This window comes from Babylonia areolata, chromosome 23 (assembly GCF_041734735.1).
Source record: "Babylonia areolata isolate BAREFJ2019XMU chromosome 23, ASM4173473v1, whole genome shotgun sequence".
In the NCBI taxonomy this organism is placed as follows: Eukaryota; Metazoa; Mollusca; class Gastropoda; order Neogastropoda; family Buccinidae; genus Babylonia; species Babylonia areolata.
This window is the reverse complement of record NC_134898.1, coordinates 42,371,218-42,393,296: the sequence shown is the minus strand read 5'-3', so window position 1 is coordinate 42,393,296 and position 22,079 is coordinate 42,371,218. Positions and strand designations below refer to the sequence as shown.

Below are 22,079 nucleotides of genomic sequence, written 5' to 3'. Positions count from 1 at the left end.
CAACACCGCTGCTGACGTCAGTTTGAGCGCGAAAGAGTCTTTTTTTTTTCTTTTTCTTTTTTTTTCCCCAGGGCCAGTTTCTAAAAGAGAGCCACTGTGGAATAGCCGGAACATTAATTTGAAGTAGGTTACCATCCAGTTTATCAAACCTGTATTTATTTACTATTTTATTTCATTTTGTTTCATTTTATTTTATTATATTTCATTTATTTTACGAAGATATATTTTATTTATCATTTCTCTGGCTGTTCGCCATTCATTTGCTGATGACCCACAGGAAGTTTTCGAGTGTGAAGTTTGTCACCTTCAAGTGTTGATTTTCATCAGAACTGAATCTGTTGCAACAAAAAGAGTAACACAATACAATCCAAAATATACAATACAATACAATCTCGCCATTATTGTCAGTGCTTTTTTCGCAGCTGAGGAGGTAAGTGGTTGTATTGTATGAATCTGTCATTGAATGTATGCAGCAAGGTTGTGGTTGTGAAACAGAGCGGTTTAGTGAGTGATTGGCACAATCTGATGTCAGAGAATGACAGAAAGCGCCTACGGCCGGCCACTGCTGCGCCTCAAAGTGAACAACCATATTATATCCTTATACCCGTTCAGGCAAACGCTTTTGTGTTCCGAAATCCGAAACACCGCACTCTGAACTGCAAATCAGATTCAGCTCTTTTGGATGTGGTAGTAAAGCCAGGACAAAATTTGTTCGACTCCGATACTGAAGCATGATTTGGAAAGAAGAAGAAGAAGAAGAAGAAGAAGACAACAACAATAGCAAACAGAGCTAGTGTAGCCAAGTCCTGTTGTCACGGTAGTCACAACAACAACAGGCGAACAAAATAAAATGGTTAGGCTTATCCGTGAGAAAATTAAATTTAGCCGAAAGCATGCTTGGTCTTAAACTTGCCATGACTTGCATGACGACCAAAACTGGCCCAGGCGAAAAAAACAGTTGCGTCGAATTACAGCTAACACGTAGGCCTATCCACAGACGACCTGGCAGACGTCCAAACTTCCTGGGTCAAGTGTGTTTTGTGTACATGCGTTGTGCAGCCTTCGGTTCGACTTGTCACTAATTCATGGTATAGGCGGCGCGCGGATTTGATCGATGTAGCCAAACCACTCAGAGCGTCGAAGCGACAGGAAAAATAGTCCCGGCCTGCGTTTGACAGTTGCCCGGGTCACTGTGACATTTTTTAACTGGTTAGCATGTGTGACTGTTGTGTAGGGTAAAATAGCGAACTGCCCAACAAGTGTACAGAGCGAAAGTGTCGATTGCCGCTGTGTGCTATTTTTGGCTTTTCCCACTGGGTCGAGGTCGTCAGCTCTTCTGCTGAAGTGCGTGCACAGATTCATTCACACAGAATGTCTCAAGCGCAGAAGGTAGGGATTTATAGCGACTGACGTTTTTGATAATAAGCCTGTTGTGTGAGTTTTGTTTTGTTATTTATTTCCGTCTTGTCTCGATACTACTTCTTCTACTACTGACTACTACTACTACTACTACTACTACTGATGACGACGATGATGATGGTTAAATCCTATTGTCTGGACATAAGATCACCGAGGTGGTTTTTTAGGTGTGTTTTTTTTTCCATCATCTTTTCTTCTTCTTTTTTTTTCTCACGTAAACTTTCTCCATGTTCTTCAAGAAACGTTCCCAACAGTCAGTCGGAGGTCGATAGGAAGCAAAATGAAGGACATTTACCTGCTTTGTTTGCGTTTTGTTGTTGTTTTTGTGTTTTTTTTTCTCTCGTCTGCTAGGTTTTCTTGCTGGCAACAACAAATTGGAACTTCCAGCGACTTGCATGTAGGGTGCCGGTTCTTGTTTGATCTTCAGCATAAATAAGGCAATGAAGGAAACAGGTTTGAAACGTTCTGGTAAATTTGCTTGGCTATTTTTCCGATTGATTGAAGAACGTTCCTTCGGTGATATCATGGTGAAATTTCGCGTAAAAAGAAAACAAAAACAAAACAGAACAGTGGGTGCTTTTATCACCAGACAATAGGATTGATAATGATGATGAAAATAATAATGATAATGATAATGTTAACAACAACAACGACAATGATAATAATTACAATAGTAGTAGTAGTAGTAGTAGTAGTAGTAGCACTAATGATCATAATAATGATGATAATAATGAAGAATGTTATCATATTGAACTGAAAGATAAACGATCTTTTTTGTCAGATTCTATGCCTGTCTGTATGTCTCTGTCTACCTCTCTCTGTCTCTTTCTGTCTCCGTCCCTCTCTGTCTTCCTCTTCGCCCTTTTCTGGATGTCTGTCTGTTTCTCTCTCTCTCTCTCTCTCTCTCTCTCTCTCTCTCTCTCTTTCTCTGTCTGTCTGTCTGTCTGTCTGTCTGTCTGTCTGTCTGTCTCTCTGTGTCCACCATCCCCCCTCTCTCTGTCGTCCACCCCCACTCACTCTTTCTCTCTCTCTGAGTCAGCGTACTCATATTGACGAGGTGTTCGAAACTCCTGGCGTGGAAAATGATGATTCATAGTGAAGTAGACATTACACGACGATTCTTTGCTTTGTTGCAGTGTACACACTACATTTTTACTGGTTCGACGTTTCTGTTGTGTTTTGTGCAAAAGCAAACATTTAGATGTCAAGGATTGAAAGCTGTCTTGGAGATTAAAAGAAAGAAAGAAGTAAGAAGGAAAGAGAGAAAGAAAAAGAAATACAGAAAGGAACAAAAAAAACGAATTACTGTGGATCGGATTTCATTTTTAAAAGCGGTGTTCAGATACAGAAAGAAAGATGGAATGGGTGTGTGTGTGGGTGGGCAGGGAGGGTGGGTGGTGGGGGTGGGGGGGGGGTGGATGTGGGTGTGTGGCCATTTTCTTATCTCCGGTTGATCCGGAATGCTTTAAGAACAAAGAACGTTTGGAAAGAAAAGAAAAAAAAAAAAAAAGAAAAAAAAGGACTAAATACATTTTCAACGTATGTCTATCAGTATCATGTATTTTATTCGAATGTTCATCACGGAAACTGTTCATGCAGTATGCAAAACCATACAGTTCCAGTTCAGTTCCAGACAACAGAGAATATAATCATGCTGATTTGCTGCAAGGTAATGTTCCTTATAGATTGAGCCAGACTTTGTAGCTTTGCCGGCTATTCACCCAGTGCCTTGGAGCCATTCACGGCTATTTCAAAGCCATTCAGTCCAACCTTTGAAGTTAATAACTCCAAAATTCAAAGCCAGTCATTCCAAAGCGCTATATCACCCTTCACTGGCAGCTTTGGAAACTCGCTGCCTTGTGATTTTGTCTTCCTCGGAAATTATTTTTGGAAAACGGCTCAAGAGTAAATGGCAGCTCTTTAACGCCGTTATCACTGGCGAGTAGATGTATTTTGCTTTGGCGAAACTGGAGTCATTATTTACACTTTAGGTCAATCTGGAGTCATTATTCAGACTTTAGGTCAAACTGGAGTCATTATTCAGACTTGAATTCTTCAGTTCCTTATGGAACTGGGTGACGATACCTAGGAAACTGTTCATCAAGTGAAGAAGAATCAGAAGAAGAAGCAGAAGAAGCAGAAGAAGAAGAAGAAGATGATGATGATGATGATAACCTTGTTGATGACGACGTACCTGTGATCCCTGATCCCAGCAGCAGCAGCAAGCCAAACGACTGAAAACCACCTCGGCTGCCGTCAGGATGGATTCCTCCGCAGCCACCTCCACTACCACCACGACGCCCGGAACATCCCAGGACCGAGAAGAGGCCGACAGCGACAAGAGTCGCAGGGATCAGCTGACCCAGGAGTGGATGCCGCAGCTGGACATCTGGTTCCCGGACCTCCTGAAGAAGACCTACTTCGTGCCGCCCGTGCACGTCAACAAGACGGACCTCACCGACGAGCAGCAGCAGATGCTTCCTTCCTCCTCCCTCCTCCACCAGGCTCAAGGTCCAACCAAGGAGTCGGACTTTCGGGGCGACGCCGCGCAGCTGACGGTGGAGAGGGCTTTGTGGAGACTGGCCAGGAAGGAAGGCGACAAGGTCGTGATGGTGGTCCTCAGCAACTTCAACCTGGACAACTACCTCAACAAGACCCTCTCCGGGGCCCCCGTGAGGAAGAAGCGGAGAAGGAGGAAGGACAGGAAGACAGAGGACCCCCAGGCCAGGGAGTCCTTCCCCTTCCCTCCGGCGTCCGAGGCCCGAGGGGAGTTTGACCTGCTGCTGGTGCTGAAGGACTACGGGTTCCTCATCATCGAGGTGAGTCTGCACGGAACGTTTTGTCTGGAGGGGGCGCGGGAAGGGGTTCAGAGCAAGGCGGGGGGAGGGGTTCAGAGCAAGTGAAGGCAGCGAAGAGGAGGAACTTGCGACATAGATGGACGGATGAATGAATGAATGAATAAATGGTTTATTCATATAGGCCACAGCCCCTTATGAAGTGGTTTTTGAACAACAGATACAATTTGAGGATAAACGAACAATGAAAACAAGGCTATAAAGCGACTGTATCTCTGAAATCCTTGTAAAAAAAAAAAAAAGAGAGAGAGAGATTACGCATCACATCAGGTGTTGTGCATGACATCAACAGATCAGTTTGAACAGACAAGGATCTTTGTAATGTTTAGGATGAATTAATAAATCTAACCCTAACATCGTTGAGGTTTGGACAATAGAGAACGAAGTGCACATCATCTTCTTTTGATGTTCTACACAACATCTGATGGACGGCTAGACAGAGAGGGAGAGGGAAAGAGTGAGGTGGAGAGAGAGAGAGGGAAACAGACAGATTGACCCAAGGACTCATAACATTTAATGTTGGACCTCTGGCCTGTAAATATCTGACGTGCACATGCACACACGTGATCGCAAAAGGAAAAGACAATGAGTAGATAAATGAACTGATACCGAAAAGTTTTAACACAACATATTTTTGCACGAAAAAACATTACAATGGTAGAGGAATATGTTATGGGAACAAATGCTGGAACTGAGAGAGAGAGAGAGAGAGAGAGAGAGAGAGAGGGCGCTAATATGATTTAGATGATTTATTGTGTTAACATGAACAGGCAATCAATTTAGGAAAACGTGCAATAACAAGGGGAGAGAAACAACGTCAAACAGATAGCAATTGGCCAGAAAGGCGCCATAATGATGTACTTACATATGATAATTTTCAAAGGGACACCACCCACAGTGACCATTGTTCCAAAAGGACTGAAGAAACTTGACAGGAAAAGGTTTGGGTTTTTTTTTTTGTTTATTGTTTGTTTGTGTTTTTGTTTTCATTTTACGCTTCTGCGTTCTCTCTCCCATCATACATAATAAAGATGAAATAATGATAGAACCTAAACAGTGTGTTACCATAAAAAAACAGCAACAACAAAACAACACATCCCCTGTATTTTTACACTTCTGTGGAGGTAGAATATCGACTGAAATAGAGGCAACAGCTGCTTCTAATTCCACCCCACAGACAGACCGAGGAAAAAAGGTCGATTTTGGTAACACCTTTGAAAGCCATTGGTTTCAGACGCATTTCAAAGTTCCTGCCTTTAAAAGCGTTCTTCTAACCCTTTTTTTTTCTTTCTTTTAAATTCAATGATTATAAAGTATGAAAGGCAGGTAAACACACACGGTATCCAGCGAACGAACGATAGAAAGGAAACAGCAACAGCGTCAACAACAACAACACACACACGCACACACACACACACACACGCAATATATATATATATATCTATATCTATATATATATATATATATATATATATATATATAACACCACACACACACACACACACACACACACACACACTATAACGCATATTCTTGAAGCTCTATGCATTTTACAATATCATATGATTGCCAAAAAAACAACAACCCCAAAACCCCCAAAAAACTGCTAAACTTCTTCCCTCAGAAGAAAAAAAAGAAGAAGAAAAAAAGGTGACTGGATTACAGATCAAAGCTGTGGGGGACATCCAGCAAGGCTCCCTGGAAGACGCACTCCAGAAGGAACTCAGCCAAGCTCTGCGTCAGCTCAACAAGCGGCAGGGTCAACTGGACACGATCGCGTCAGACCTGGGCGGACAAGGGGCGCGTATTCCCGTGACGAAGATCGGAGCTTTTCCCCACGTCACGCGAGAGAAGCTGACGGAAGTGATGACGAGTCCTGGGTTCAGCAGCAACATGTGTGACGTAAGAAGGACACGTTTTTATTTAGGACATTTATTTACTCCCCCTCGAGAACGGAGTATGGCTGGCTACATGGCGGGGTAAAAACGGTCATACACGTAAAAGCCCAGTCGTGTAAATACACGAGTGAACGTGGGAGTTGCAGCCCACGAAAGAAGAAGAACATTTATGTATTAATTCATTAATTTATTTATTCCTTTATCTTTTCATTATTAATCGTTTTTTTTCATACATTCTTTGATTCATTCATTTATTCATTTTTGCATGGGACACAGTTTTGTGGGACAGTAGTTTTGCAGTGTTGTCATTTGTTGTCTGTTCACAGTGGTGATCCTTCTTCTAAAAAAAGGAAAAAAAAATCCCTTGTTTGTGGTGGTAGTGTCTTGTTTCCTTACTGAAAAGCATATATTTTGCTGTCTGTCTGTCTGTCTGTCCGTAGATACTTTATCCGTGTCTCTTTTGTTCTCCTGAAAAACAAACAACAAAAATCTTGTCACGCGCGCATGCACATACACAAACACACATATGCGCACGTACGTACGTACGTACGCATGCATGCAAGTGTGTTAGTGCGCGTGTGTATCCGTATGTTCCGTATGTGTGTATTGTGTGTGTGTGTATGTGTGTGTGTGTGTGTGTGTGCGTGTGTGTGTGCGCGCGCGCCCGCGCATGCGCGCTTGTTTGTAATAGTGTAGGAGATGAGGACATAACTTTCTAAAAAAAAAAAAAATAAAAAAAAATTCAATCATGATGAAGTGACTGCTTCACCTTCTAACTGATAGCAGTGATGGTCACATTATCTCTGTCCATGTTGACACAGCCATCTACACCGGATATTTCTTTTTCAATCAAAATACCCGTACTTCCAGGAACTGAACCAATATCTCGGAACCGACACGGACCTTGAAAATGTTCTGAAGCTCTGGCTGTGCAAAGATGAAATCGATGGTGCTGTGACGTCAGAAGGAGAGCGAGATGACGTCATCGTGACGTGGTTTCAAGAAATGCTGAGAAAGATGGAGAGTACCCGACCGGCAGACTTCCGCGGCATTGACGACGACGTTTATAAGCAGTTGATTGCCAGGTAAGATTGATTTTAACATAATGAATGTAGTTTAAGTCTATACAGATAACGTTAATGATAACGATTTCACTTGAGGTTAAAAAAAAAGAAGAAAAGAAAAAAAAGAAAAGAAAAAAAAAGCACGAATATTTCTTTACTACCAGCCGTCGTATCAAGGGAACTAATAAAAAGAGAAGAAGAGGAAAATGCGAAGTAAATGTGACATTTTGACCTCCGCCTCCTCCCCCCCCCCCCCCGCCCATACCCCACCCCCCCTCTCTCCCTATTTCTTCTACTTGTTTTACTTCCACATTATTACTTCTTTGTATTTCATTCCAGTTCGTGAACTTCTTTTAATCGCTGCCAGTTCATTGACAAGTAACCAGTTTATTTAGAGCACGGTTATATATAAGCTTTGCTTGTTCGTTGCTTTGACTTTGACTGACCAGTTATACAGCAAGTTGCTTTGATATTTTCTGTGAAGAAAGTTTGTTTCAAACATCATCACCACCACCATCATCACCATCCTCTAACACCCGCAGACTGTGCGGGCCTATGACAACGGTAGAGGTGTGGCGGCGCGGAAAACCGGACCCGGAAATCCATGAAGCACGTGACCTGGCGGACGCGGCTCACGTGATGCGCACGTGGTGCCAGCTCTGGATCCTCCGGCCCCAGCAGCTGCACTGGTACCACCGCCAGGACCCCTTCGTCTACCTGACCGGTACCTGACTGTCTCGGGTTTATCAGTCAGTCAGTCAGTCAACCTACCTACCTATTACCTGCCTACCTTTTTATTACCGAACCAGTTAACCAACCAACATACATATCTATCTATCTGTCTGTTCACATATTTGCTTATGTGCTTCCAAAGGAATTGATTGTTTATTTGTTGATTTATTCATCTGTTTGTTTGATTGTTTTTTTGTTTATTTATATGTTTGTAAATATACATAGTTCTGTCGTGATGCGCTGTGATGTGTTGTGTTGTGTGATGCTGTGCTCCCTTCTTCCCTTACTTCCTTCCTTCCCACTTCTTTCCTTCCCACTTCCTTCCTTCCTTGTTTACTTCTCATTTCTTTCCCGCTTCCTTCTCCCATTCCTTCTAGTTTCCTTCATTCCTTCCTTCGTTCCGTCCCACTTTTGTCCACCCCACCCCCCTTCCTTCTCATTTTCTTCGCTCTTTCCTTCCTCCTTTCCTTTCTCCCTCCCTTCCTCCTTCCCTCTCTCCCTCCCTCCCATCCTTCCCCCCACTGTCCCTACCTCTTCCCCTCCTTTCATTTTCTTCACTTCTTTCTTCCTTCTTCACTCCCTACCTCCCTCCCTCCTTCACTCCCTACCTCCCTCCCCTCACCCCTCACCCTGCCACGTTCCCAGGCCCACCGGGCAGTGGCAAGACCCTGCTGCTGGTGTTGAAGGCCGTGGAGAGGGTGCAGCAAGATGACACCACGGTCGTGGTGGTCCGCGGCCCGGGCAACCTCCCGGGGCACCTCATCTCCCAGCTCTTCCACAGCCAGATCGTGGCGGCGCTCCACGACACGCCCCACCTGACCCAGAGGGTTCTCATGGAGACCATCGACGCGAGGACGGACCCCGAAGACTTTGTTAGCGGCATCAAGCAGAAAGCCGCGGGTTTGGAGGGAGGAGGAGGAACCAAGGTGAATTTGTTGTTGTTGTTGTTAGATTCGGTTATTACTTTGTACACAGAGCAAAAACACATTTGACGAACGATACAAAAAAAAAACATGCACACACACACACACACACACACACACACACACACACACACACACCACTGGACAAATTACAATTGCTTCAGAAAATGACACTAACATAATCATAATGAATTGTGTTATGCGTACTCTGTTGAAAACAAAAATTCCACCTACATAAAGACATGAGCATGTACATCATCATCCGCATCATTATTTCTAGTATCATTGTTTCATTATCATTGTACGTAGCATGTTAGTAGAAAGTTGGTATAGTATTTTTTTTTACCACTGGATAGATAGAAAGAAAAGCTAAACCCCTTAGACAGACGGATACCAGTACATACATAGAGAGAGAATGAAATCAAAATATATCACATTACAATCACGTTTACTTCATTATATATTTTTCTTAATCCTCTCTCTCTCTCTCTCTCTCTCTCTCTCTCTCTCTCTCTCTCTCTCTCTCTCTCTCTCTCTCTCTCTTACTTTTTAAAATAGTTTTGTTTAGTTGGCACACAAACACATCTTATGTAAGCTTTGTGAGATGTTAAACAGAATGGGTGAATTTATCTTTTCAAGAAGTCGTGGCGATATGTGGATATCACTTTTTATGTCCAGTTCTGCTTGCTTCATATTGATCATAGTTCTATTTGAAACCAGGTGATGTTCCTTGTGGACGAACTCTGGCTTGCCAACCCGTCCGGGAAAATGCTGGGTCTCTTGCGAGAGATGGTGAAGATGCTTGAAACGTGCAAGAAGGAGGCTGAGGAGGAGCGCAAGGATGCAGGTTCCGTGGGAGAGATGTCTGCGCTGCCTGCAGCATCAGCAGCAACAGCATCAGCAGCAGCAGCAGCAGCTACCGCTGAATCTGGTTGGTTGCTTGGTCAATATTGGTTCTTTACTCCTCTTTAATGTTTTTCCTTCCTTTTATGCATATGTGGTGAAGCGTATATAGATTTGCCCAGGCGCTTTGACACGTCCTTGGAACTGAAACCAAAACGAAACTGAAGCTTTGAACTGATATTCACATCGTAGCAATGTGTAAATTAGGATCCATTTACCTCTATGAAGTTCCTGAAAACACTGTCTGTTGAAGGTATGAACATCTGGGTGTTTGGGGCGTTCTTGTCTTGTTCAGAAAAAAGGTTTCCTTTTTAAATTGATCAGCTTTTTATCACACAGTGTAACATTATTTCACTGTGATCTGTTTGTCAATCAGCCATCATCTCTTTCTCCTCCCACTCCTCTCTTTCTCTTTCTGTTGCCTTCATTGATTTGCTATTTTTGAAAATGGAACTTTCACGTTTTTTTTCTTCCTGTCTTAGACTCCCAAACCACAGCAGTTTTTAACATTTATTTTGGGGCTCATAATCGCAACGCTGTGTACACAGACAGTAACTTCATCAGGAACAACCCCAAACCTTGCCAGCATGTTGGGTCTATGCATTTACCACCCAACCCCCCCCCCCCCTTTTTTTCTTAAATGCGGTGTAGCGTATACGGGTTTGTCCACACGCACTGAGGCCTCCTTGAAACTGAAACTGAACTCGACACCGTGTTGCAGGAACCGTTCAAGAGCAAGAGGCCACCCTCGTCAGAGTTCTGGAAGCTCTGTCGTCCATTGAACAGACTGTGAAGGACCTCCACAACGTCCATGACATCGCCAAGGCCATCCTGACAGACTCCATAGCGAAGGAAGAAGAAAAGCTTCTGTCTCTTGTCGAAGAGATGCGTGCCGTTTTGGTTGGAAAAGGTGAGAACAAACCGCGGTTACGTTTATTTTGATTAATTTCAATAGTTTTCGAGAGCGGTTGTCGACTGGTAAAGGTAAGTTAAATAAGATAAATGCTAACACGTTTGTACTTGCTTTTCAGTTTGTTTGTTGTTATTTTTTCAAATCCTTTGTCTTGTGTACAGTGAAGGTCGCATTGTTCGAGGGGGATGGGTCCTGGGACACAGCAAACATGGGGTCTGCGGCGAATACTCCCAACCAGTGGGGTGATGGCCTAGAGGTAACGCGTCCGCATAGGAAGCGAGAGAATCTGAGCGCGCTGGTTCGAATCCCGGCTCAGCCGCCGATATTTTCTCCCCCTTAACTAGACCTTGTGTGGTGGTCTGGACACTAGTCATTCGGATGAGACGAAAAACCAAGGTCCCGTGTTCAGCATGCACTTAGCGTACGTAAAAGAACCCACGGCAACAAAAGGGTTGTTCTTGGCAACATTCTGTAGAAAAATCCACTTCAATAGGAAAAACAAATGAAACTGCACGCAGGAAAAAATACAAAATAAAAAAAATGGGTGGCGCTCTCAGTGTCGCGACGCGCTCTCCCTGGTGAGAGAAGCCCGATTTTCACTCAGAGAAATCTCTTGTGACAAAAAAAAGTACAAAATACAAAATGCAAATACAAAAAAAAGAAAAAAAAAAAGAAAAAAAAAAGGCACGGGCTGAAATCCTCGTTCAAAGACCAAGGAACTCCAGTATTGCAGGTAGCTCACACTAACCTTTCATCCTCCCTACAGGACAGGTACAGGTGAGGAAAAACCCACACACAAAAAAGAAGAAAAAAACACAACAAAACAGTATGACTGGACAACATTCCGATCTGAGTTGCTGACTCGCCGCAAAATGAAACTTGCTCTGACGCATAAGAGTTTGCTGACTGAAAGGAAAGAAAGTTTGTTTGATATTTTTATCATGTTTGTTTGGGGTTTGGATTTGTGCGAAGAATATACGGGGAGATTTGGCTGGAGGAAAGGAACGATTATTAAAATGTCTATGTTTGTCTATCTATCTATCTACCTATCTATCTCTCTCTCTGTGCCTTGTTTACATTTTTATGTTTATCTCTCTATCGCTGTCTCGCTCTATCTATCTATTTTCAAGTACAGGTTTTGCCAATCATCCATTCCTCCTACCCCCCGACCGCCCCCCCCCCCCCCGTGTGTGTGTGTGTGTGTGTGTGTGTGTGTGTGTGTGTGTCTGTGCATGTGCATGTGTGCGCGCGAGCGTGCGTTTGTATGCGTGTCAGTGCGCGCGCGTGTTTCTTCACGCGCACGTGTGTGTGTGTGTGTGTGTGTGTGTGTGTGTGTGTGTGTGTGTGTGTGTGTGTGTGTGTGTGTGTGTGTGCGCATATGAGTTCAGATCCACGCGTCTTGGCCGCGGTGTTGGAGAGGGCGCTGGACGTACAGTTCTACGCGAAGGTGCTGACGTCATGGATGGCGTCACCAGTGCTGCACGAGATCATGCAGGAGGCCAGGCGGCAAGGGGACGGCGTGTCGCTATGGTGTACCGGCTTCTGGCCCAACAGGTGTCCCCAGGACTACCTGTCCGCCCAGTTCTCCGACAGCATCAGGTGTGTCATCATCAAGTGATAACGATGATGATGATGGTTATAATGATACTACTACTACTGCTACTGCTACTACTACTACTACTAATGGAGTCTCTCGTCGGACCGACGGACGAGTAGGCAGGCAGACTTATCTGTCGGTGTGTGTCCTCATAATTATGGGAGAAGAGGCCGATTCTTGACGCGCCGCACTTCCCACAGGTGTTGCAAGGGAAAACGTCTCCAGAAGTTGAGCCCTGCTTCCTTCGCTCACGCTTCTCCTTAATGGCCAGCGTTCTCTTGTTTTCAAACGTCTTTATGCCACTAGAGCACAGCATCCTCCAGCGAGAGCGGTCAAGGGCATCAGTTTCCCAGGAAGCGATTTCTATGTCACAGGCTTTGAGGTTTGTCTTCAAGGTGTCCTTGAAGCGCTTGCAGGGTCTTCCAAGTTCGCGGTGGCCTTCCTTCAGCTGGCCATACAAGAACATCTTAGGGATCCTGCTGTCTGTCATGCGGACAACGTATCCTGTCCATAATAATGATGATGATAGTTATAATGACACTACTACTACTACTACTACTACTAATGATGTTGGTGATGATGATGATGGTAATGATGAATGATAATAATGATAATAATCATAATGGTGATGCTGATAATAATGATGATGATGATAATGATGTTGGTAATGATGATGATGATAATGATGTTGAGAAGAAGAAGAATATACTGTTACAACTGCTGCTACTTCTGCTACTACTACTACTACTACTACTACTACTACGAGAAAGAACAAGCAGAACAAGAAGAGGACGGAAAGTAAGAATAATAGATACTTATTATTAGCACTTTTATCAAGAAAACTGCCCAAGGCGCTCATCAAAGCGCTCATCAAAGCACACAATACTCTTCCTCACACATTTCGGCAATGTTCACACACACACACACACACACACACACACACACACACATACGCACACACTGTTTTGAAGAATTATTCATTACTGTAAAAAAAAAATTCTGAATGTTTGATTCAAAGTCCAGTAGGTATCTATCTTTGACTGATCACGTTTTTGTTATCACAAGCACGCTTTTTACTGTCATATGGATGTTTAATTCACTATTATTATCCATGCTATAATTCACTGTAAGTCAATACAGTCCTTTATAGCTCTTCGGTTTCCACAGTTCACTACAAGCATCCCACCACCTCTTATCAGGTACCACACGCTTCATCTTCCATGCACACATACACATTTTTTTCTTTCTTTTTTTTTTCCCCTGTCTAATATCACTAAACATTGAAAAGACGTTAAACTAAACTAAACACACACACACACACACACACACACACACACACACACACGCAACGCAGGTGCCCGTGCCACATCCAAGACCTGCTGGAGCAGACAGAGCTTCTGGCCAGCCACCAGGACCAGAAGCAGTACGACTACCTGACCACCAGCACCAGGGTCAACCCGCCCTTGCCCGCGGAGGCAGCGCCGTCCGCCATGCTGACTAAGATCGACCACGGCCGGCACGTGACGCCCGGAGGAGGAGGAGGAGGAGGAGGAGGAGCGGCCTGCGTCTGTGTCAGCCGCTGCGCCGAGTGTGGAGAGGAGCTGGCGACTTTGCTGCTGGACTCTTTGCGCGTCGGTGAGTTGAAGTTTTGTGGAAGAGATGGGACGAGACGAGACGGGACGGGACGGGACGGACGGAAGAGAGACGACAAAGGACGAGTCGAGAAAGGACGGACGGGACGAGCCGGGAAAGGACGGGAAGAGTAAGGACCCAGACGAGAAAGGACGGGACGAGACGAGAAAAGACGGGACGCGAAGAGAAAGGACGAGACGAGAAAGGATGAGGCGACAAAGGAAGGGACGATACGATAAATGACGGGACGAGAAAGGACGGACAGGACGAGAAAGGACTGGACAGGACGAGAAAGGACGGATGAGAAGGGACGGGACGAGACGAGAAAGAACTGGCAGGACGAGAAAGGACTAAACGAGACGAGAAAGGACGGGACGAGACGAGAAAGGATGGACAGGACGAGTATGACTGGACGAGACGAGAAAGGACGGGACGAGACGAGAAAGGACGGAATGGACGAGAAAGGACGGGACGAGACGAGAAAGGATGGACAGGACGAGTATGACTGGACGAGACGAGAAAGAACGGACAGGACGAGAAAGGACGTACAGGACGAGAAAGTACGGGACGAGACGAGAAAGGACGGACAGGACGAGAAAGGAAGGGACGGAACGAGAAAGGACGGATAAGATGAGAAAGGACGGGACGAGACGAGAAAGAACTGGCAGGACGAGAAAGGACTGGACGATACGAGAAAGGACGGAGAAAGGACTGGACGAGACGAGAAAGGACGGAGAGGACGAGAAAGGACGGGACGAGACGAGAAAGGACGGACAAGACGAGAAAGGACTAAAAGAGATGAGAAAGGACGAGACGATAAAGGATGAGACGCGAAAGGACAGGACGATACAAGAAATAACGGGACGAGAAAGGACGGACAGGACGAGAAAGGACGGGACGAGACGAGAAAGAACTGGCAGGACGAGAAAGGACGGGACGAGACGAGAAAGGACGGACGAGGCGAGAAAGGACGGGACGAGGCGAGAAAGGACGGACAGGACGAGTATGACTGGACAAGACGAGAAAGGACTGACAGGACGAGTATGAGTGGACAATACGAGAAAGGACGTACAGGACGAGAAAGGAAGGGACGGGACGAGAAAGAACGGATAAGATGAGAAGGAACGGGACGGGACGAGAAAGGACGGATAAGATGAGAAGGGACGGGACCGGACGAGAAAGGACGGATAAGATGAGAAGGGACGGGACGGGACGAGAAAGGACGGATAAGATGAGAAGGGACGGGACGGGACGAGAAAGGACGGATAAGATGAGAAGGGGCGGGACGAGACGAGAAAGAACTGGCAGGACGAGAAAGGGCTGGACGAGACGATAAAGGACGGACAGGACGAGAAAGGACTAAACGAGACGATAAAGGAAGAGACGATAAAGGATGAGACGAGAAAGGACAGGACGATACGAGAAATAACGGGACGAGAAAGGACGGACAGGACGAGTATGACTGGACGAGACGAGAAGGGACGCACAGGACGAGAAAGGACGTACAGGACGAGAAAGGACGGGACGGGACGAGAAAGGACGGACAGGACGAGAAAGGACTAGGCGAAACGGGAAAGAATGGACAGGACGAGAAAGGAAGGGACGAGACGAGAAAGTACGGGACGAAGCAACTGAGTGTGAAGAGCTCAGTTCGGTTCAGTTCAGTTTAGTTCAGATTCTCAAGGAGGCGTCACTGCGCTGGGACAAAACAATCCATTGTACGCTACACCACAGACTAGTAAGCAGATGCCGGGCCAGCAGCGTAACCCAATGCGCTTTGTGAGGCCTTGAGGGAAAATATAAATGAAATGAAGTAAGACAGGAAGAAAAGATGAGACAAGACTAGGAAAAACAACAACGGAAAAAAACAAAAACACAACAACCCACATAAACAAACAAAAAAACCAAGGCAACTCGTTGTGAAGAGACAGGACTTAGCAAGACAAGAGAAGAATGGACGAGACAGTTGAGTGTGAAGAGACAAGAGGAGATCGGACAGCATGAGACCAGAGAAGACTAGGTAAGACACAGACGATGCAAGACAACAGAGTGTGAAGAGACAAGGCGAGACAGGACTGGATGAGTCAAGACGCAACGAGACAAGACTGGACAAAACGAGACAGCTGAGTGTGAAGAGACAAGTTGAGACTGAACAAGGGGACAAGAGAAGACAAGACGATACAAGACGCCTGAGTGTGAAGAGACAAGGCGAGACAGGGCAAGATGACGTGACAAGAGAAGACGAGGCGATACACCTGAGTGTGAAAAGACAAGTTGAGACTGAACAAGGGGACAAGAGAAGGCAAGACGATACAAGACACCTGAGTGTGAAGAGACAAGACGAGACAGGACAAGACGACGAGACATGAGAAGAGGAGGCGATACAAGACAGCTGGGTGTGAAGAGACAGGATGAGACTGGACAAGGGGACAAGAGAAGGCAAGACGATACAAGACGCCTGAATGTGAAGAGACAAGGCGAGACAGGACTAGATGGGACAAGAGAAGAGGAGGCGGTACATCTGAGTGTGAAGAGACCAGGTGAGACTGAACAAGATGAGACATGAGAAGACACGACGATACACCTGATTGTGAAGAGACAAGACGAGACAGTTCAAGATGAGACAAGTAAGCAGACAAGAGAAGACGAGTCGATACACCTGAGACAGGTTGAGACTGGACAAAACGACAAGACGCAACGAGCCAAGTCTGGACAAAACAAGACAACTGAGTGTGAAGAGACAAGACGAGGCAAGACAAGACGGCACTGGACGTGACGCGACGGAACGAGGCGAGACGAGGCGAGACAAAATCAAGACATCTGAGTGTGGAGAGATAAGACGAGACAGGACAAGGCGATACCAGAGATAACACAAAAAGACGAGACAAATGAGTGTGAAGAGATAAGACGAGACAGTAACAAGACGGAACGAGACGAGATGAGACAAAACTAGACAACTGATACATCTATTCACACAAGGCAAGACAGGACAGGACGAGACAAGAGAAATCGAGACAAGACTCGACGACACAAACAACAAACAAACAAACAAATAAAATATTTAAAAAAAATTGACAAGGTGAGACAAGAGAAGGCGAAGCAAGACGACACGATATAAGACACGACGAGACGAGACAGGACAAAAAACGAGACAACTGAGTGTGAAGAGGCAAGGCGAGACAGGACAAGGCGATACAAGAGAAGACGAGAGAAGACGAGACAAATGAGTGTGAGGAGATTAGGATGAGGCAGGGCCTAGAGGGAGGGATCTTCTTCTTCTTCTGCGTTCGTGGGCTGCAACTCCCACGTTCACTCGTATGCACACAAGTGGGCTTTTACGTGTATGACCCCGTAATACTCCGTTTTCGGGGGTGTGCATGCTGGGTATGTTCTTGTTTCCATAACCCACCGAACGCTGACATGGATTACAGGACCTTTAACGTGCGCATTTGATCTTCTGCTTGCTTATACACACGAAGGGGGTTCAGGCACTTGCAGGTCTGCACATATGTTGACCTGGGAGATCGTAAAAATCTCCACCCTACACCCACCAGGCGCAGTCAACGTTATTCGAACCCGGGACCCTCAGATTGACAGTCCAGCGCTTTAACCACTCGGCTATTGCGCCTGTCGAGGGAGGGATCGATTCAAGACGAGGCAAGACAAGACGAGACAAGAGAAAAGGTAAGACATGACAAGATGAGACTGAACAGGTAAAGACTGAGGCAAGAGGAGAGGAGACGAAGCAAACCAAGGTAAGGTAAAATTGTGTGTGTGTGTGTGTGTGTGTGTGTGTGTGTGTGTGTTCTTCAATCTAACAAGTTATCACGGGAAGTGATGTAAGATGTTACACATGATTGTGTGTGTGTGTGTGTGTGTGTGTGTGTGTGTGTGTGTGTGTGTGTGTGTGTGTGTGTGTGTTTTCTTCAATCTAACAAGTTATCACGGGAAGTGATGTAAGATGTTACACATGATTGTGTGTGTGTGTGTGTGTGTGTGTGTGTGTGTGTGTGTGTGTGTTCTTCAATCTGACATGTTATCACGGGAAGTGATGTAAGATGTTACACATGATTGTGTGTGTGTGTGTGTGTGTGTGTGTGTGTGTGTGTGTGTGTGTGTGTGTGCGCACGTGCGCGCGCCTGTACACGCACGCGGATGTATGTGTGTGTGTGTAAAAAATGTGCGTGTGTGTATGCGCGCGCGTTTATATGTATGCATGCAGTTCGTGCCCACTGATAAATCACTCTCTCACCTCCATCAAAATCTCCCTTCCACAATTTCAAAATAACAACAAAACAAACAAAAACAATATTGACGCCAGCCCAAAATAACCTGTACCTGAACTGGATCCCTATCTCCATGTGGCTGTCAAGACCGCCCTGGCTCTCACCTCCACTTCCGTGACGTCCTCATCGTGGGTCGCTCGCTCCTGCCAATCAAACCTGACTCCGCCTTCGTGCGCGCGCTGCGGGCCCGTGGGATCCCCGCTAGCGTCGTGGTGGACGGAAGTGACGACCTGGACGAAGATGGCCTCTTCGCCAACTCCGTTCTCATCACCAACACCTACAACGGTCATGGTTTGGAGAGAACCGTTGTCGTCTTCGTGCCGGATATCAAGCATTGCGGTGGTGATGGTGATGGTGATGGTGATGGTGGGTATATTATGGAGAATCTGGGTGAGTTTAATCGCATGGGGGTATGGTTCATTGCGTCCAGGTCTTTGGGGCATTTCGTGTTGTTTCACGTCTAGAAGGTGAGGTGGACGGACTGGCTGGTGGCCGCTTCTACTTTTTTTTTTTTGGGGGGGGGGGGGGGGGTGCGAAGACTCTGCAATAGTTTCTGTTGACATACACGATCTTATTTTTGTGTGTGTGTTTTGTTTTGTATGACTTCCCTTTTGTATGTCTCTGTTCTGTCTCTCGTTTTTTTGCTCTCTGAGCCATTGAGGGAGCCGGGGGGACTCGGTACTTTCGTGTCGCTGTTATTAGTATTTTTTTTTCTTTTGTTCTTAACTAAGCCAGGTACATCAGAATGTAGCATTTTAATACACCGAAGCATAATAATGCTCACCATTATGTATCAGCTTTACATTGACATGAATATGTTGTTGCTTTTGTTGTAGAGTGTTCTCTCATTCCGAGTGTCTTTTGTCCCAACGGAATTTGTGTCTATTTTATTTTTCATCGTTCGTTCGTCTGTGTTGTCAGTCTGTCTGTTTTGGAAACAAATATATATATATATATATATATATATATATATATATATATATATATATATATATATATATATATATATATATGCATTTTTTTAAAAACGAGACCGTGGGAGGAGAAATCAAGAGACAGCCTTCAGTCCAAACACATATGTTGAGATTTTACCCGCTTCCTATTTTTGTAGTGCTATTTTTTAAAATATTATTTACACTATTTCATTAATGGAATCTCATTAGACTTTATACGTTTATTCACGCACGTAACTTTTGGATTACTCTGATTAGACTTATACTTTCATTCATGCATTATTTTTATTCACGCACGTAACTATTGGTTGAATCTCATTGTGCTTATTATTTTTATTCACGCACGTAACATATGGATGACTGTCATTGGGATTATACTTTTATTCACGGACGTAACGTTTTGATGACTGTCATAGGGATTATACTTTTATTCACGGACGTAACTTTTGGATGACTGTCATTGGGATTATACTTTTGTTCACGCATGTAACTTTTGGATGATTCTCATTGGGATTATACTTTTGTTCATGCATTTAACTTTTGGATGATTCTCATTTGGTTATACATTTATTCACATACTTAACTTTTGGATGGCTCTCATTGAGCTTGTGCTTCTGTTCACGCATGTAACTTTTGGATGACTGTCAATGGGGTAATACTTTTATTCACGCATGTAACTTTTGGATGACTCTCAATGGGGTAATACTTTTATTCACGCATGTAACTTTTGGATGTCTCTCAATGGGGTAATACTTTTATTCACGCATGTAACTTTTGGATGTCTCTCAATGGGGTAATACTTTTATTCACGCATGTAACTTTTGGATGACTCTCAATAGGGTAATGCTTTTATTCACGCATGTAAATTTTGGATGACTCTCAATAGGGTAATGCTTTTATTCACGCATGTAAATTTTGGATGACTCTCAATGGGGTAATACTTTTATTCACGGATGTAACTTTTTTGATGACTCTCAATAGGGTAATGCTTTTATTCACACAAGTAAATTTTGGATGACTCTCAATAGGGTAATCCTTTTATTCACGGACGTAACTTCTGGATGACTCTCAATAGGGTAATGCTTTGATTCACGCATGTAACTTTTGGATGACTCTCAATAGGGTAATGCTTTTATTCACGCATGTAAATTTTGGATGACTCTCAATGGGGTAATACTTTTATTCACGGATGTAACTTTTGGATGAATCTCAATAGGGTAATGCTTTTATTCACGCATGTAACTTTTGGATGACTCTCAGTAGGGTAATACTTTTATTCACGGATGTAACTTTTGGATGACTCTCAATAGGGTAATGCTTTTATTCACGCATGTAACTTTTGGATGACTCTCAATGGGGTAATACTTTTATTCACGGATGTAACTTTTGGATTGACTCTTAATAGGGTAATGCTTTTATTCACGCATGTAAATTTTGGATGACTCTCAATGGGGTAATACTTTTATTCACGCATGTAACTTTTGGATGACTCTCAATAGGGTAATGCTTTTATTCACGCATGTAAATTTTGGATGACTCTCAATGGGGTAATACTTTTATTCACGCATGTAACTTTTGGATGACTCTCAATGGGGTAATACTTTTATTCACGCATGTAACTTTTGGATGACTCTCAATAGGGTAATGCTTTTATTCACGCATGTAACTTTTGGATGACTCTCAATGGGGTAATACTTTTATTCACGCATGTAACTTTTGGATGACTCTCAATAGGGTAATGCTTTTATTCACGCATGTAAATTTTGGATGACTCTCAATGGGGTAATACTTTTATTCACGCATGTAACTTTTGGATGACTCTCAATAGGGTAATGCTTTGATTCACGCATGTAAATTTTGGATGACTCTCAATGGGGTAATACTTTTATTCACGGATGTAACTTTTGGATGACTCTCAATAGGGTAATGCTTTTATTCACGCATGTAAATTTTGGATGACTCTCAATAGGGTAATGCTTTTATTCACGCATGTAACTTTTGGATGACTCTCAATAGGGTAATGCTTTGATTCACGCATGTAACTTTTGGATGACTCTCAATAGGGTAATGCTTTTATTCACGCATGTAAATTTTGGATGACTCTCAATGGGGTAATACTTTTATTCACGCATGTAACTTTTGGATGACTCTCAATGGGGTAATACTTTTATTCACGGATGTAACTTTTTTGATGACTCTCAGTAGGGTAATGCTTTTATTCACGCATGTAAATTTTGGATGACTCTCAATAGGGTAATAATCTTATTCACGGACGTAACTTCTGGATGACTCTCAATAGGGTAATGCTTTGATTCACGCATGTAACTTTTGGATGACTCTCAATAGGGTAATGCTTTGATTCACGCATGTAACTTTTGGATGACTCTCAATAGGGTAATGCTTTTATTCACGCATGTAAATTTTGGATGACTCTCAATGGGGTAATACTTTTATTCACGCATGTAACTTTTGGATGACTCTCAATAGGGTAATGCTTTTATTCACGCATGTAAATTTTGGATGACTCTCAGTAGGGTAATACTCTTATTCACGGACGTAACTTCTGGATGACTCTTATTGGACTTACACTTTTATTCCCTCACGTAACTTTTGGTCAGATTATTCTCCGATTGATGCAGATGAAGTTTATTTTCACAAAAGCGAGGCAGCAAACAAATATGTCCAGTAGTCCGACTCAATAAGCATGTATCTTATGCAGGATGCTCAAGGAGTACTTTTCTCCCATGTTTTTTTTAACCCACTCAGTACGGCCAGCCCTCTCTTCTCCTCTACACAGACCCCTCGGATGTCCAGTGGGTGTCTGAATGACCCCACCTTTAGCTTCTGTCGTCAGAATTGTGGTATTCTTTGTCAACATTCACCTCTTCAGTATAAGAGCCTTCC

The 22,079-nt window shown here is 44.1% G+C and overlaps 1 protein-coding gene and 1 pseudogene across 4 annotated transcripts; both read left to right on the top strand.

The window, feature by feature from the left end:
• The first annotated feature begins 120 nt into the window (after positions 1–120).
• Positions 121–19,187, top strand: LOC143298141 (uncharacterized). Of its 4 annotated transcripts, XM_076610868.1 has the most exons (12): positions 121–430; positions 692–1,389; positions 3,633–4,238; positions 5,940–6,176; positions 7,043–7,257; positions 7,779–7,960; positions 8,614–8,894; positions 9,612–9,822; positions 10,516–10,704; positions 12,096–12,306; positions 13,659–13,939; positions 18,310–19,187. In XM_076610868.1, exons 2-12 carry the CDS (start codon positions 1,372–1,374, stop codon positions 18,684–18,686), a joined length of 2,808 nt encoding a protein of 935 aa, XP_076466983.1. In that variant the 5' UTR covers positions 121–430; positions 692–1,371; the 3' UTR covers positions 18,687–19,187. The 4 variants fall into 4 exon arrangements, with proteins under 4 accessions (XP_076466983.1, XP_076466986.1, XP_076466985.1 ...); XM_076610871.1 differs by lacking the exon at positions 692–1,389 and having other exon boundaries at positions 3,636–4,238; XM_076610870.1 differs by lacking the exon at positions 692–1,389.
• LOC143298252 (uncharacterized) lies at positions 16,016–17,369 on the top strand (annotated as a pseudogene).
• Positions 19,188–22,079: the final 2,892 nt, after the last annotated feature.